This window comes from Entelurus aequoreus, linkage group LG20 (genome assembly GCF_033978785.1).
Source record: "Entelurus aequoreus isolate RoL-2023_Sb linkage group LG20, RoL_Eaeq_v1.1, whole genome shotgun sequence".
NCBI classification, from domain to species: Eukaryota; Metazoa; Chordata; class Actinopteri; order Syngnathiformes; family Syngnathidae; genus Entelurus; species Entelurus aequoreus.
In genome coordinates, this window is record NC_084750.1 from 44,929,643 (window position 1) to 44,942,212 (window position 12,570).

Below are 12,570 nucleotides of genomic sequence, written 5' to 3' on the forward strand. Positions count from 1 at the left end.
ACATGCTCCTCTACTCGTAAAACCAGCAATGACATGACGTGACGACGACGCGCCGCCACGCCCGTTTAAAAAAAAAAAGGGGGAAGCGGTACTTTTCAAACAGAGTATAGTACCGTTTTTGATTCATTAGTACCGCCATGCTATACTAGTATACCGTACAACCCTACCAGAGACATTGTAAGAATATTAGAGTAAGTGAATGTCTTTTACAAATATTTATATAATTATTATCATGTATTTATTGATTAATGCAAGTAGGAAATAACACAATTTCCAAATTTTTCAAATACAATTTTAATTATTTATTGACAAGCACAAACAATAATTTCCTTCTTAAATAATATATTGTATAAATGGATTTATTTAAATATATTTTTATTATTAATTCAACCGTAGTTTTTTATGTATACAAATAATTGCTCTTGAACAATATTTTTTAAATCAGATGGATGACACTTTAAATTCAAATAAATGAATTGTTTGCGTGATTTAAATTTGGAAATATTTTTGACACAAACGCCATTTTCTTTCATTGATGCGAATTTGTAAAAATATTTTTAAACTTGAATTTCACTCGATGCGTGTTTTGCACTACTTACTCTTTTTCCCTGTGCAAAAGTAATCACAATAAAAACATAAAGTAGCAGACGTTCCTGACTCGACTCTGACCGGGAATCGAACCCGGAATGTCTGCCCTTACAACACCAGCACTAACGAGGGAAATTTGCCCATTATTTTTTTTAAACCAGTGACGAAGCAGGAAGGGGCTAGGAATGTGTCGGGGTCAAAATGTCATTAGAAGCACCTTGTCATTCATTTATTGACATTTTATTGCAACATAAATTGCATTTATACGTAGTTTTTTTGCTAAATAATCGCACACATTAACTTTTACCGCCTTATCATTGATATGAAAACTCAATATTTCAATGTAGGGTTGTACGGTGTACCGGTACTAGTATAGTAATCAATCATATTCCGTACTATACTGCCTCTAAAAAGTACTGGTCTCCCGCCCCCCTGTTGTTGTCACGTCATGGCATTGCTGGTTTTACCAGCAGAGGAGCATGTTGGGCAGCGCACACTCACAGAGTACTTACAAGCAGACACAGTGTGTAGACAGAAAAGGGAGAACGGACGCATTTTGGTGTAAAAAGTAAAGATAAAGGTGAAGTTATAACACTGAAACACCCTCAGGAAGAGCTGCTTTAAGACATGGCTAGCTAGCTAGCGGCTAACATCCATACACAGTGTTTTAGCTACTTCTAAATCACTAATCCTCGTCTCCATGGTGACAAATAAAATATGTTTTTTTACAAGTATTATTATCACTGGAGGATGATGAATAGCTAAACATGCTTCACTACACACCGTAGGAGGATACAATAGCTCACCGCCGTCACAATGTAAACAAACACCATGGGTGGATCTACACCTGACATCCACTGTAATGATACCAAGTACAAGAGCGTATCTAGTCGATACTACTACGATTACATCGATATTTTTTATCATCACAAAAATTTGTTTTATTTTTTTATTCATATTATGTTTATAACCCCAGTAAATATGTCCCTGGACACATGAGGACTTTGAATATGACCAATGTATGATCCTGTAACTACTTGGTATCAGATCGACACCTAAATGTGTGGTATCATCCAAAACTAATGTCAAGTATCAAAGAAGAGAAGAATAAGTGATTATTACATTTGAACAGAAGTGTAGATAGAACATGTTCAAACAGAAAATAAGCAGATAAATGAACAAGTGGATTAATAATCCATTTTTTTACAGTTTGTCCCTCATAATGTGTAGAAAATAATAGGTGTATAAATGACACAATATGTTACTGCATACGTCAGCAGACTAATTAGGAGTCTTTGTTTGTTTACTTACTACTAAAAGACAAGTTGTCTATTTTATTTAAGGACTAAATGACAATAATAAACATATGTTTCATGTACCCTAATATTTTTTGTTCAAATAAAAGACAATAATGACATTTTTTGTGGTCCCCTTTATTTAGAAAAGTATCAAAGTATCGAAATGCATTTTGGCACCGGCGCCAAAATATTGGAATCGAGACAACCCTAGAATAGACACACAATACACTTTATTGGCAGAACAAACATTATACTTTATATATTATTTGTGTGTTTAATTATGTGGATCTTTTTCATTTTAATTTGTAAATGTTTTACAATATTTCAAGAAATATTGTGACGTCACCTGAGCAGTTCTCTTCCTGTTGAAGACACCTGCGACTCTTTCTACTACAAACTATTATTTTGTTAGTTCAAATAAAGACAATAATGCCATTTTTTCGGGTCCCCTTTATTTCGAAAAGTATCCAAATATATTTTGGTGCCGGTATCGGGACAACCCTATATAATATATTTAATAAAGTATTGATCATATCTCAGAACGTGGAACAATAAAAGGCAATCAGGTCGTTGTTATCAATATTATTGACTCAGCAGCGCCTCTGCTGTTGCGCCTCAGTAGTGCGCTCCAAGAAGACGACTAACACCAGACTTGTTCTGCTCTTTCGTCCACAGACAAAAGCGACGGCGGAAAAAAAGCGAGCGCCCCTGCGTCACTTTTACGCTCCATCTTTACCTGCCACCGTAACTCCTCCTCCTTTCTCCTCCTCGCCACCTTCACCCTCCTCCTCCTCCTCCTCCTCCTCCTCCTCCTCCTCCTCCTCTCCCGTGCACCTCGTTACTCTTCCGCTGCGGCGAGTCCGCCACAAACACGCCGAGCTCGGGACGATGCGTGCCTCCCGCGGGGGTCGCGCTACACGGGCCACGCGGCGTGCAGAGCTGCGCTAGGAGGCGGCGGGCGAGGAGGCGAGGACGGAGGTGGAGGAGAGGAAGGAGGAGGTGGAGGAGAGGATGCTTCCTTCTCGGCGGCTGTTTGTCATCCTGACGGGCTTCTTCTTCTCCGTGGCCACCGTTAGGGCTGGTGAGTACACACACACACACACACACACACACACACACACACACACACACACACACACACACACACACACACACACACACACACACACACTACACGTGTTGCCATGTGCATTATTTACCTTAAGGCCGCGGTCTAGATAAAGTCTCTCGTTTAATTTCGTGCAAACTTCAGCGTAAGATCGTGAAAATGTGAAAAGGCGCGCGCACAATTCCAGATTTGCCGGAAGTTAAATGTGGAAAATGTCTCCGAAATGAAAAATATGTGACAGCTTTTCTTGGCAATCAGCAGGTTTTTATGCAAAGTTGCCCCCCCTAGTGGTCGCAAGCGGCACTGCCAAAACGAAAAAGTCGTCATAAAGTTGAGGTGTCGCAAGAAGAAAAAGGTAAAGAGTCAAGAGGACGACTTAATATTGTGATAATAATGACATCTTGTCTTAATATTATGAGGTCAAAACATTTATTTTATTTGGATCAAGCTATAATTGTTCAATTCATTGTAATGATCTGGCTGCTGCCAGATCATTATTAAGAAAAAACGACCGACACGAAGGTGAGAAACACTTTTTATTTCAACAGACTCTCGCGCCGTACCTGCTGTCAAAACTCTAAAGACCGACTGCACAGTTCCTGTCTTCACAATAAAAGCCCTGCTTCATCCTGCCTGTGCTAACAAAATAAGAGTCTCATTAAACTCGCACGCAGAAGCTAGCAAGCTAGGGATTTTGGCGCCAATGTATTTCTTGTAAAGTGTATAAAAAGGAGTATGGAAGCTGGACACTTTCATGTGGTATTGGACAGAAAGGAGGACTTTTTTTCTCCTCCATTTGAAAAAGTGGAGGTTATCATCACTAAAATTACAGAAAAAAGGTTTTAGTTGTATTTGAATAAAGCTGTAGTAATGCATTTAAGAAATAAAGTACAAAAGTGTTATCACACAACTATGTCATAATTGTACAAGAAACAAATCATAACTCTATGAGGGTGAAAAAGGCCTAATATTACAACAAAACATGTAATTTTATTTGAACAAGCAAAATATAATTATTATAAAAATACAAATGTTTCAAAGACAAAAAATCGTAATGTTGCACAAAAAAAATCTAGATTTTATGAGGATAAAAATGATGTAATTTTACAAGTAAAATGGTTTTGAAATCATAATTTTATGATTGAAAAAATGTTGTATAATCACAAATAAAGTCATACAATTTGCAAGAAACAAATAACAATTATATGAGAAAAAATCCCTAATATTACAAAAATGCATGTGATTTTAATTTGAATAACGTGGAATTTTAACATTTTAAAAACAGAATTTAATTATTATGAAGATAAATTCAATATCTTACGTGATAATAAGTCGTAATGTTCCACAAAAATATTTTTACAAAATAAATGTATAATATTACAAGAAGTATTTAATTATATTTGAATAAATCGTAGTTGACATGTTATAATAAAATCATTGGATTATCACAAAATACATTAGGAATACAGTATTAAAAAACATACATGTAATTTTATTTGAAACAAGTCACAGTTTTACATACTGAAAAAAACAATATAATTAAGAAAATACAATCTAGATTTTACCTTTGAGATATTGCAAAAAAATCTAAATTTTATGAGTACAAAATGTGTCATTTTCTTAATTTTAAAATGAATGATTATGAAAATAAAATTTAAGTCATCCACATTAAAGCCATAGTATTACGTAAAAAATTTTTACAAGTACAATTTTGTAATATTGTAAGAAAAAAAAATCCAAATGTTATGAAAATAAATCCCTAATATGACAAGAACAAATCGACATATATTTCAATAAATGGTTAGTTTTGCATTCTAGAAAAATAGATTGTGATTTTATCGTCACGGCCGAGAGAACAACATTCAGCGCAAATAAAACATTCAAATGAAAATAGGATGCATCATATAAAAGTTGGAATATTACAAATCATGCTTTTATAAAAATATAGAACTTGTGTTCTAATCATTTAAATATTACTAAAAATTGATGATTTTACAAAAAATATAGAGCTGGTAATGCATAAATATTAGGTAGTCATTATAATACAAGAAATACGTATTTCCTGTCCGTCAATTGACTTGCTCCTCATATGAATATGAATATGAACAGAGCATGATGCGGTCGTCATGACGACAGACTATCAAATATTATGAAAAGGGATCATAAACAGAGATGTATATTCAGTCTGAAGTCAGATGATGTGTGTGGTTGATATGAAACATGACAATATTCAACACATGCTAAAAAGATGATATGAAACATGACAATATTCAACACATGCTAAAAAGATGGTGTGTGTGACAATAAAAAGCTGGTGTGAAACATGACAATATTCAACACATGCTAAAAAGATGGTGTGTGTGACAATAAAAAGATGGTGTGTGTGACAGTAAAAAGATGGTGTGAAACATGACAATATCCAACACATGCTAAAAAGATGGTGTGTGTGACAATAAAAAGCTGGTGTGTGTGACAGTAAAAAGCTGGTGTAAAACATGACAATATGTCCACATGTCAGACTCTGTGCTGTCGCCTCCTGTCAATGTGAGCGTGAAGGAGATCGAGGTGAACTCTGCGGTGGTCACATGGGACACCCTGGAGGGAGACCCCGTCATCGGCTTCGCCATCACCCAACAGGTGCGTGTAGCGCTTCACCGAGAGCACCTGAATGCAGCTGGTGTGGCCTTCAGGGACCCGCAGTTATCATGGATAAAACAAATCTTCATAACAAATATGAATAAATATTACATTTTCATAGTTAGGGCGTAAATAAATTGTTTACGACCTTGTAAATATTTCAAATTCACAATTGAATGTGGTCTGTCACATCATTCAAAGTGGCCTGTCACATCATTCAATGTGGTCTCCCACATCATTCAATGTGGTCCACCACTTCATTTAATGTGGCCTGTCACATCATTCACTGTGGTCCACCACATCATTTATTGTGGCCTGTCACATCATTCATTGTGGTCCATCACTTCATTTAATGTGGCCTGTCACATCATTCAATGTGGTCCATCACTTCATTTAATGTGACCTGTCACATCATTCAATGTGGTCCACCACTTCATTTAATGTGGCCTGTCACATCATTCAATGTGGCCCAACACATAGTTTTAAGTGGCCCGTCAAGTCTTTCAAAGTGGTCTCCCACATCATTCAATGTGGTCCACCACTTCATTTAATGTGACCTGTCACATCATTCATTGTGGTCCACCACTTCATTTAATGTGACCTGTCACATCATTCAATGTGGTCCACCACTTCATTTAATGTGACCTGTCACATCATTCAATGTGGTCCACCACTTCATTTAATGTGACCTGTCATATCATTCAATGTGGTCCACCACTTCATTTAATGTGACCTGTCACATCAATCAATGTGGTCCACCACTTCATTTAATGTGGCCTGTCACATCATTCAATGTGGTCCACCACTTCATTTAATGTGACCTGTCACATCATTCAATGTGGTCCACCACTTCATTTAATGTGACCTGTCACATCATTTAATGTGGTCCACCACATCATTTATTGTGGCCTGTCACATCATTCAATGTGGTCCACCACTTCATTTAATGTGACCTGTCACATCATTCAATATGGTCCACCACTTCATTTAATGTGACCTGTCACATCATTCAATGTGGTCCACCACTTCATTTAAAGTGGCCTGTCACATCATTCAATGTGGTCCACCACATCATTTATTGTGGCCTGTCACATCCTTTAAATGTGGCCCATCAATTCATTTAATGTGGCCTGTCACATCATTCAATGTGGTCCACCACTTCATTATTGTGGCCTGTCACATCATTCAATGTGGTCCACCACTTCATTTAACGTGACCTGTCACGTCATGCAATGTGGTCCACCACTTCATTTAATGTGACCTGTCACATCATTTAATGTGGTCCACCACATCATTTATTGTGGCCTGTCACATCATTAAAGTGGCCCACCACATCATTTAATGTGGCCTGTCACATCATTCAATGTGATCTACCACATCATTTAAAGTGGCCTGTCACATCATTCAATGTGGTCCACTACTTCATTTAAAGTGGCCCTGAGGGCATGATAATGGCGGGAGATGAAGAGCCAGTGTGGTGTGTGCAGAAGAAGGAGGTGCGTACGCGGAGGTTGATCCAGGAAGTCAACACCACCACTCGCTCCTGTGCTCTGTGGGGTCTGGACCAGGACACCCAGTACATGGTCCAGGTGCAGAGCCTCAGCATGGGGGGCAGCAGTCCGCCTAGTGACCCGGTCCTCTTCAGAACCCTCAAAGAGTCCGAGAAGCTGGCGTCCAAGAATCCAGGTAATGGCCCACAATGCATTGCAGCGTTGTCGTCCTACTTGGACGCTTCCTATTTTATCCGGCCTGACCCAGTTCGACGCGACACCAAACCCTGAAGGCTCCGCATCCATTATGTCACTTCCTGTGGGAACAACCAGCAGGTGTCCGCCGCGACCTTGAGATCGCCGCTTGTGTTTTCTCTCGCCAGACGAGGTCACGATGGAGGAAGTGGGCCAGGCGGCGCAGCTGCGAGCCGGCGAGGCCATCATCATCGCCGTGGTCCTGGTCATGTGGGCAGGTAACGTCCTCCGTCACCGTCAGGATGACGTCGTCCTTTACTCACGCTCGCCGTGTGGCCTCGCAGGCGTGATCGCGCTCTTCTGCCGCCAGTATGACATCATCAAGGACAACGAGCCCAACAACAACAAAGACAAAGCCAAGAACTCCTCGGAGTGCAGTACTCCCGAGCACCCGCAGGGGGGGCTCCTCCGCAGCAACCTGTAGGACAGGTGCCTCATTTTTTTCCTTCCCTGATGGTTACAAAAATACATGTTGGGATGAAATACGTTAAAATGTATTTTAGTCACGTAAAAAAATTAAAAATTAATTTAAAAAAAGGCAATCGCGCGTAAAAATAATACATATGTATTTTACAAGTTATTACGTTAAAAAGAATGCATTATTATGCATATATTAGGGGTGTCCGATATGATACCGATATTGGAGCCGTGACTATTGATCGATACTTGTATTGATCAGATTCGATATCAGCGCAAATACACACTTTTATTATTTTTGTGGCGTGGAATGTGAAAACAGAGAAGAATGGTAGGCATGAAAAACACGGTTAAAAAAATACATGTTGGGATTAAATACGTTCAAATGTATTTTAGTCACGTAAAAAAAAAAAAGATAGTTTTTAAAAAGGCAATCGCGCGTAAAAATAATACATATGTATTTTACAAGTTATTACGTTAAAAATAATGCATTATTATGCATATATGAGGGGTGTCCGATGTGATACCGATATTGGAGCCGTGACTATTGATCGATACTTGTATTGATCCGATTCGATATCAGCGCAAATACACACTTTTATTATTTTTGTGGCGTGGAATGTGAAAACAGAGAAGAATGGTAGGCATGAAAAACACGGTTAAAAAAATACATGTTGGGATTAAATACGTTAAAATGTGTTTTAGTCACGGAAAAAAAAAAAAAAAAACTTTTTTTAAAAGGCAATCGTGCGTAAAAATAATACATATGAATTTTACAAGTGATTATGTTAAAAATAATGCATTATTATGCATATATTAGGGGTGTCCGATATGATACCGATATTGGAGCCGTGACTATTGATCGATACTTGTATTGATCAGATTTGATATCAGCGCAAATACACACTTTTATTATTTTTGTGGCGTGGAATGTGAAAACAGAGAACAATGGTTGGCATGAAAGACACGGTTAAAAAAATACATGTTGGGATGAAATACGTTAAAATGTATTTTAGTCACGTAAAAAAATAATAATAATAATTTTTTTTAAAAGGCAATCGTGCGTAAAAATAATACATATGAATTTTACAAGTTATTACGTTAAAAAGAATGCACTATTATGCATATATTAGGGGTGTCCGATGTGATACCGATATTGGAGCCTTACTATTGATCGATACTTGTATTGATCAGATTCGATATCAGCGCAAATACACACTTTTATTATTTTTGTGGCGTGGAATGTGAAAACAGAGAAGAATGGTAGGCATGAAAAACACGGTTAAAAAAATACATGTTGGGATTAAATACGTTAAAATGTATTTTAGTCACGTAAAAAAAAAAAAAAAATTTTTTTTAAAAAAGGCAATCGCGCGTAAAAATAATACATATGAATTTTACAAGTGATTACGTTAAAAATAATGCATTATTATGCATATATTAGGGTGTCCGATATGATACCGATATTGGAGCCTTGACTATTGATCGATACTTGTATTGATCAGATTCGATATCAGCGCAAATACACACTTTTATTATTTTTGTGGCGTGGAATGTGAAAACAGAGAAGAATGGTTGGCATGAAAAACACGGTTAAAAAAATACATGTTGGGACGAAATACGTTAATGTATTTTAGTCACGTAAAAAAAAAAAATAATTTTTTTAAAAAGGCAATCGCGCGTAAAAATAATATATATGAATTTTACAAGTGATTACGTTAAGAATAATGCATTATTATGCATATATTAGGGGTGTCCGATCGGATACCGATATTGGAGCCGTGACTATTGATCGATACTTGTATTGATCCGATTCGATATCAGCGCAAATACACACTTTTATTATTTTTGTGGCGTAGAATGTGAAAACAGAGAAGAATGGTAGGCATGAAAAACACGGTTAAAAAAATACATGTTGGGATTAAATACGTTAAAATGTATTTTAGTCACGTAAAAAAAAAATATATATATATATATTAAAAAAAAGGCAATCGCGCGTAAAAATAATACATATGTATTTTACAAGTTATTACGTTAAAAAGATTGCACTATTATGCATATATTAGAGGTGTCCGATGTGATACCGACATTGGAGCCGTGACTATTGATCGATACTTGTATTGATCCGATTCGATATCAGCGCAAATACACACTTTTATTATTTTTGTGGCGTGGAATGTGAAAACAAAATAAACAATGGTAGGCATGAAAAACACTAACCTACTTATTATTAACCATCTGGAATGGACCTATGCTGTCTTTAAGTTGAAGCGGAGTGGTAATTGTTTTTTTGGGGGGCTACAGTAATTAGTTAAGCTGAATGGCGCGGACACGTTTGTTACTGGAGACTTAAGTAATGTGCAACTATGATTATTTGATATTGAAAAATGTGCGGTTTTACGCCGCATAATTGTTTGATTATTACGTTTGTGGAGCTCGTGTGCTTAGCTGTTGTGTAGCTGCTCGCTCCCAAATTGAGGCCAAAGCAGAATTTTATTTTAAGGCCCGTCCCATCACAAAAAAATATATATTTTCACACTTTTATTGATGTGAAACGATCTTTAGACTTTTCAAAATCAACTTGATTTTTTTTTTTAATGCCTGTTTTGTCCGAAAACTTCTTTTTTTTTGTGCAAAATTGAACATAATTAAAAATGGCATATTTGTCAGCCGGTATTTGATTACAAGTACAAGTGTTTGCAAACCCAGCACTAAACGCTGAAGATGTCCGGTAAAATACGCCATTATATTCTTACCAGTGACGGAGCAGGAAGGCGCTTGGCATATGTTTGCAGTCAAATTTCATACCAAGTGCCCTTTAATTGATAGCAAAGATTTTACATGCAAATCGATCAAATTGTGATGGAGCCTCATTGGCTAAAATCCAATATTCCTTGGTGTTTACAGGATGAATAAGATAAAAAAAAAGAAATGTTTGATTTTTCTTCTATTTCAGACCCTGAGAGACAATTTTGCAGCCACAAATGTTGGGGAATAAAAAGGCAATGATAACAATGAAGAACTTTTAAAAATAAGCATACTGATGTTGGAGGAATAAAAAGTTGCCATTTTCCTCCCACCAGCCAGATGGCGCTCTCATACCACACGGCACATTCCCAGGAAAGCTTTTTTTTTTAAACGAGTTCAATTTGAGGTCCACACTGGATCGGCGCACAGATAACACCTACAGTGTATGCACGGGAACGATGCACGATTATGGACAGGGTTCCACTTCGGTTTCTTTCCGGATGGGGTAAAAAAAATTTAAAAAAAAGACTCAAATCGACGCAAAGATGCACAAAAAATGTCCAAGAGTGTCTTTTTTTTTAAAACATTGCAGCACTGCTGATGTCATGATTTTTTTTTTTAATATATAAAAACAAATACTATGCTATCTTTATTTATGTATGACTACTCTGTGAAACCAAATGTACTTTAAGACATGAAGAAAAGTCCACTCTATACCAAAAAATATTCCGAAAAAAAGACTTGTGTCATACCTGTGCAAGTCCCATTTATTAACATCATGCAGGTGGAAAACCAACGTTGTCATTGTGCTGTTATCTTCAGTTGGCCACTTGATTAGGTACACCTGCATGAGCTCCAATGCTACATATATTTGCCCTCCAACATAAACATGACTTGCTTCAACCACACATGCAGGATGATCTTGTGGTGCTCCCTCACTTCCTCTCTTTCCCGCCATCTCCTTCCACCTTTGTCCTGGCATTTATCTCCACTCCCCCGTCTCTCGTTATAGACGCCCTCAGAGCGCCATTAGCCGCCTTTCTCTGGCCTTCACATCAGCGCTTTTCTGCCTCATTTGGATTTGTTCTGGCCTCACAATGTTCTTCACTGTCACAATGATGCAGTGTTTGTGTTAGGGATGCACGATGTCATCAACAAGCGATAATTACGACGTCACATCCAACATTCCCATAATGAAAAAACAACCGATAAAAATGAAGTATTTTTGTCTCCATGTATGTCGTCGTCTCTATTGTGGCTTGTAGGGGTGCACAAAAAAGTCGATTCACATCCGAACCGCGATTCTTATTCATCCTGATTCTAAATCAATTCACAATTTTTAAAAATCCATTTAAAAATAACTAAATTAAATGTTTTATTTCAATCGCGATTCTACTTCATCCCGATTCTTCATCGATTCATAGTTATCAAAATTGTTATTTATTTTTTTCAAATAAAAATACATTTTTATAAGAACATTTATAGGCCATCTCTCTGCCACCAGAATTCTTTTTTTATTGCATTAGTTTTATTATTAAGAATTAATTTAAAAAAACAAGAATTAAAACATTTATTTTTTTAAATACGTTTTTAGGGCATCTCCTTGCAACTAGAATTAAATAATTTCTTTTTTAATAGCAATCCATTTTTACTATTACGTATTTAGGCCATCTCCATGCAACCAGAATTATTTTTTTAATTTTTTTTTTAAAGTAAAAATCCATTTTTAAAAATATGTTTTTAGGCCATCACCAAGCAACCAGAATTTATTTGTTAATTTTTTTTTAGTAAGAATCCATTTTTTAAAATATGTTTTTAGGCCATCACCAAGCAACCAGAATTTATTTGTTAATTTTTTTTAGTAAAAATCAATTTTTAAAAATATGTTTTTAGGCCATCACCAAGCAACCAGAATTTATTTGTTAATTTTTTTTAGTAAAAATCCATTTTTAAAAATATGTTTTTAGGCCATCACCAAGCAACCAGAATTTATTTGTTAATTTTTTTTAGTACAAATCCATTTTTAAAA

General features: G+C 36.5%; 1 protein-coding gene across 1 annotated transcript; it reads left to right on the forward strand.

The window, feature by feature from the left end:
- Nucleotides 1-2,844: 2,844 nt before the first annotated feature.
- On the forward strand, nucleotides 2,845-12,362 carry fndc5b (fibronectin type III domain containing 5b). The gene is made up of 6 exons (XM_062030155.1): nucleotides 2,845-2,967; nucleotides 5,513-5,631; nucleotides 7,119-7,317; nucleotides 7,505-7,594; nucleotides 7,661-7,805; nucleotides 10,750-12,362. Exons 1-5 carry the CDS (start codon nucleotides 2,898-2,900, stop codon nucleotides 7,798-7,800), a joined length of 618 nt encoding a protein of 205 aa, XP_061886139.1. The 5' UTR covers nucleotides 2,845-2,897; the 3' UTR covers nucleotides 7,801-7,805; nucleotides 10,750-12,362.
- Nucleotides 12,363-12,570: the final 208 nt, after the last annotated feature.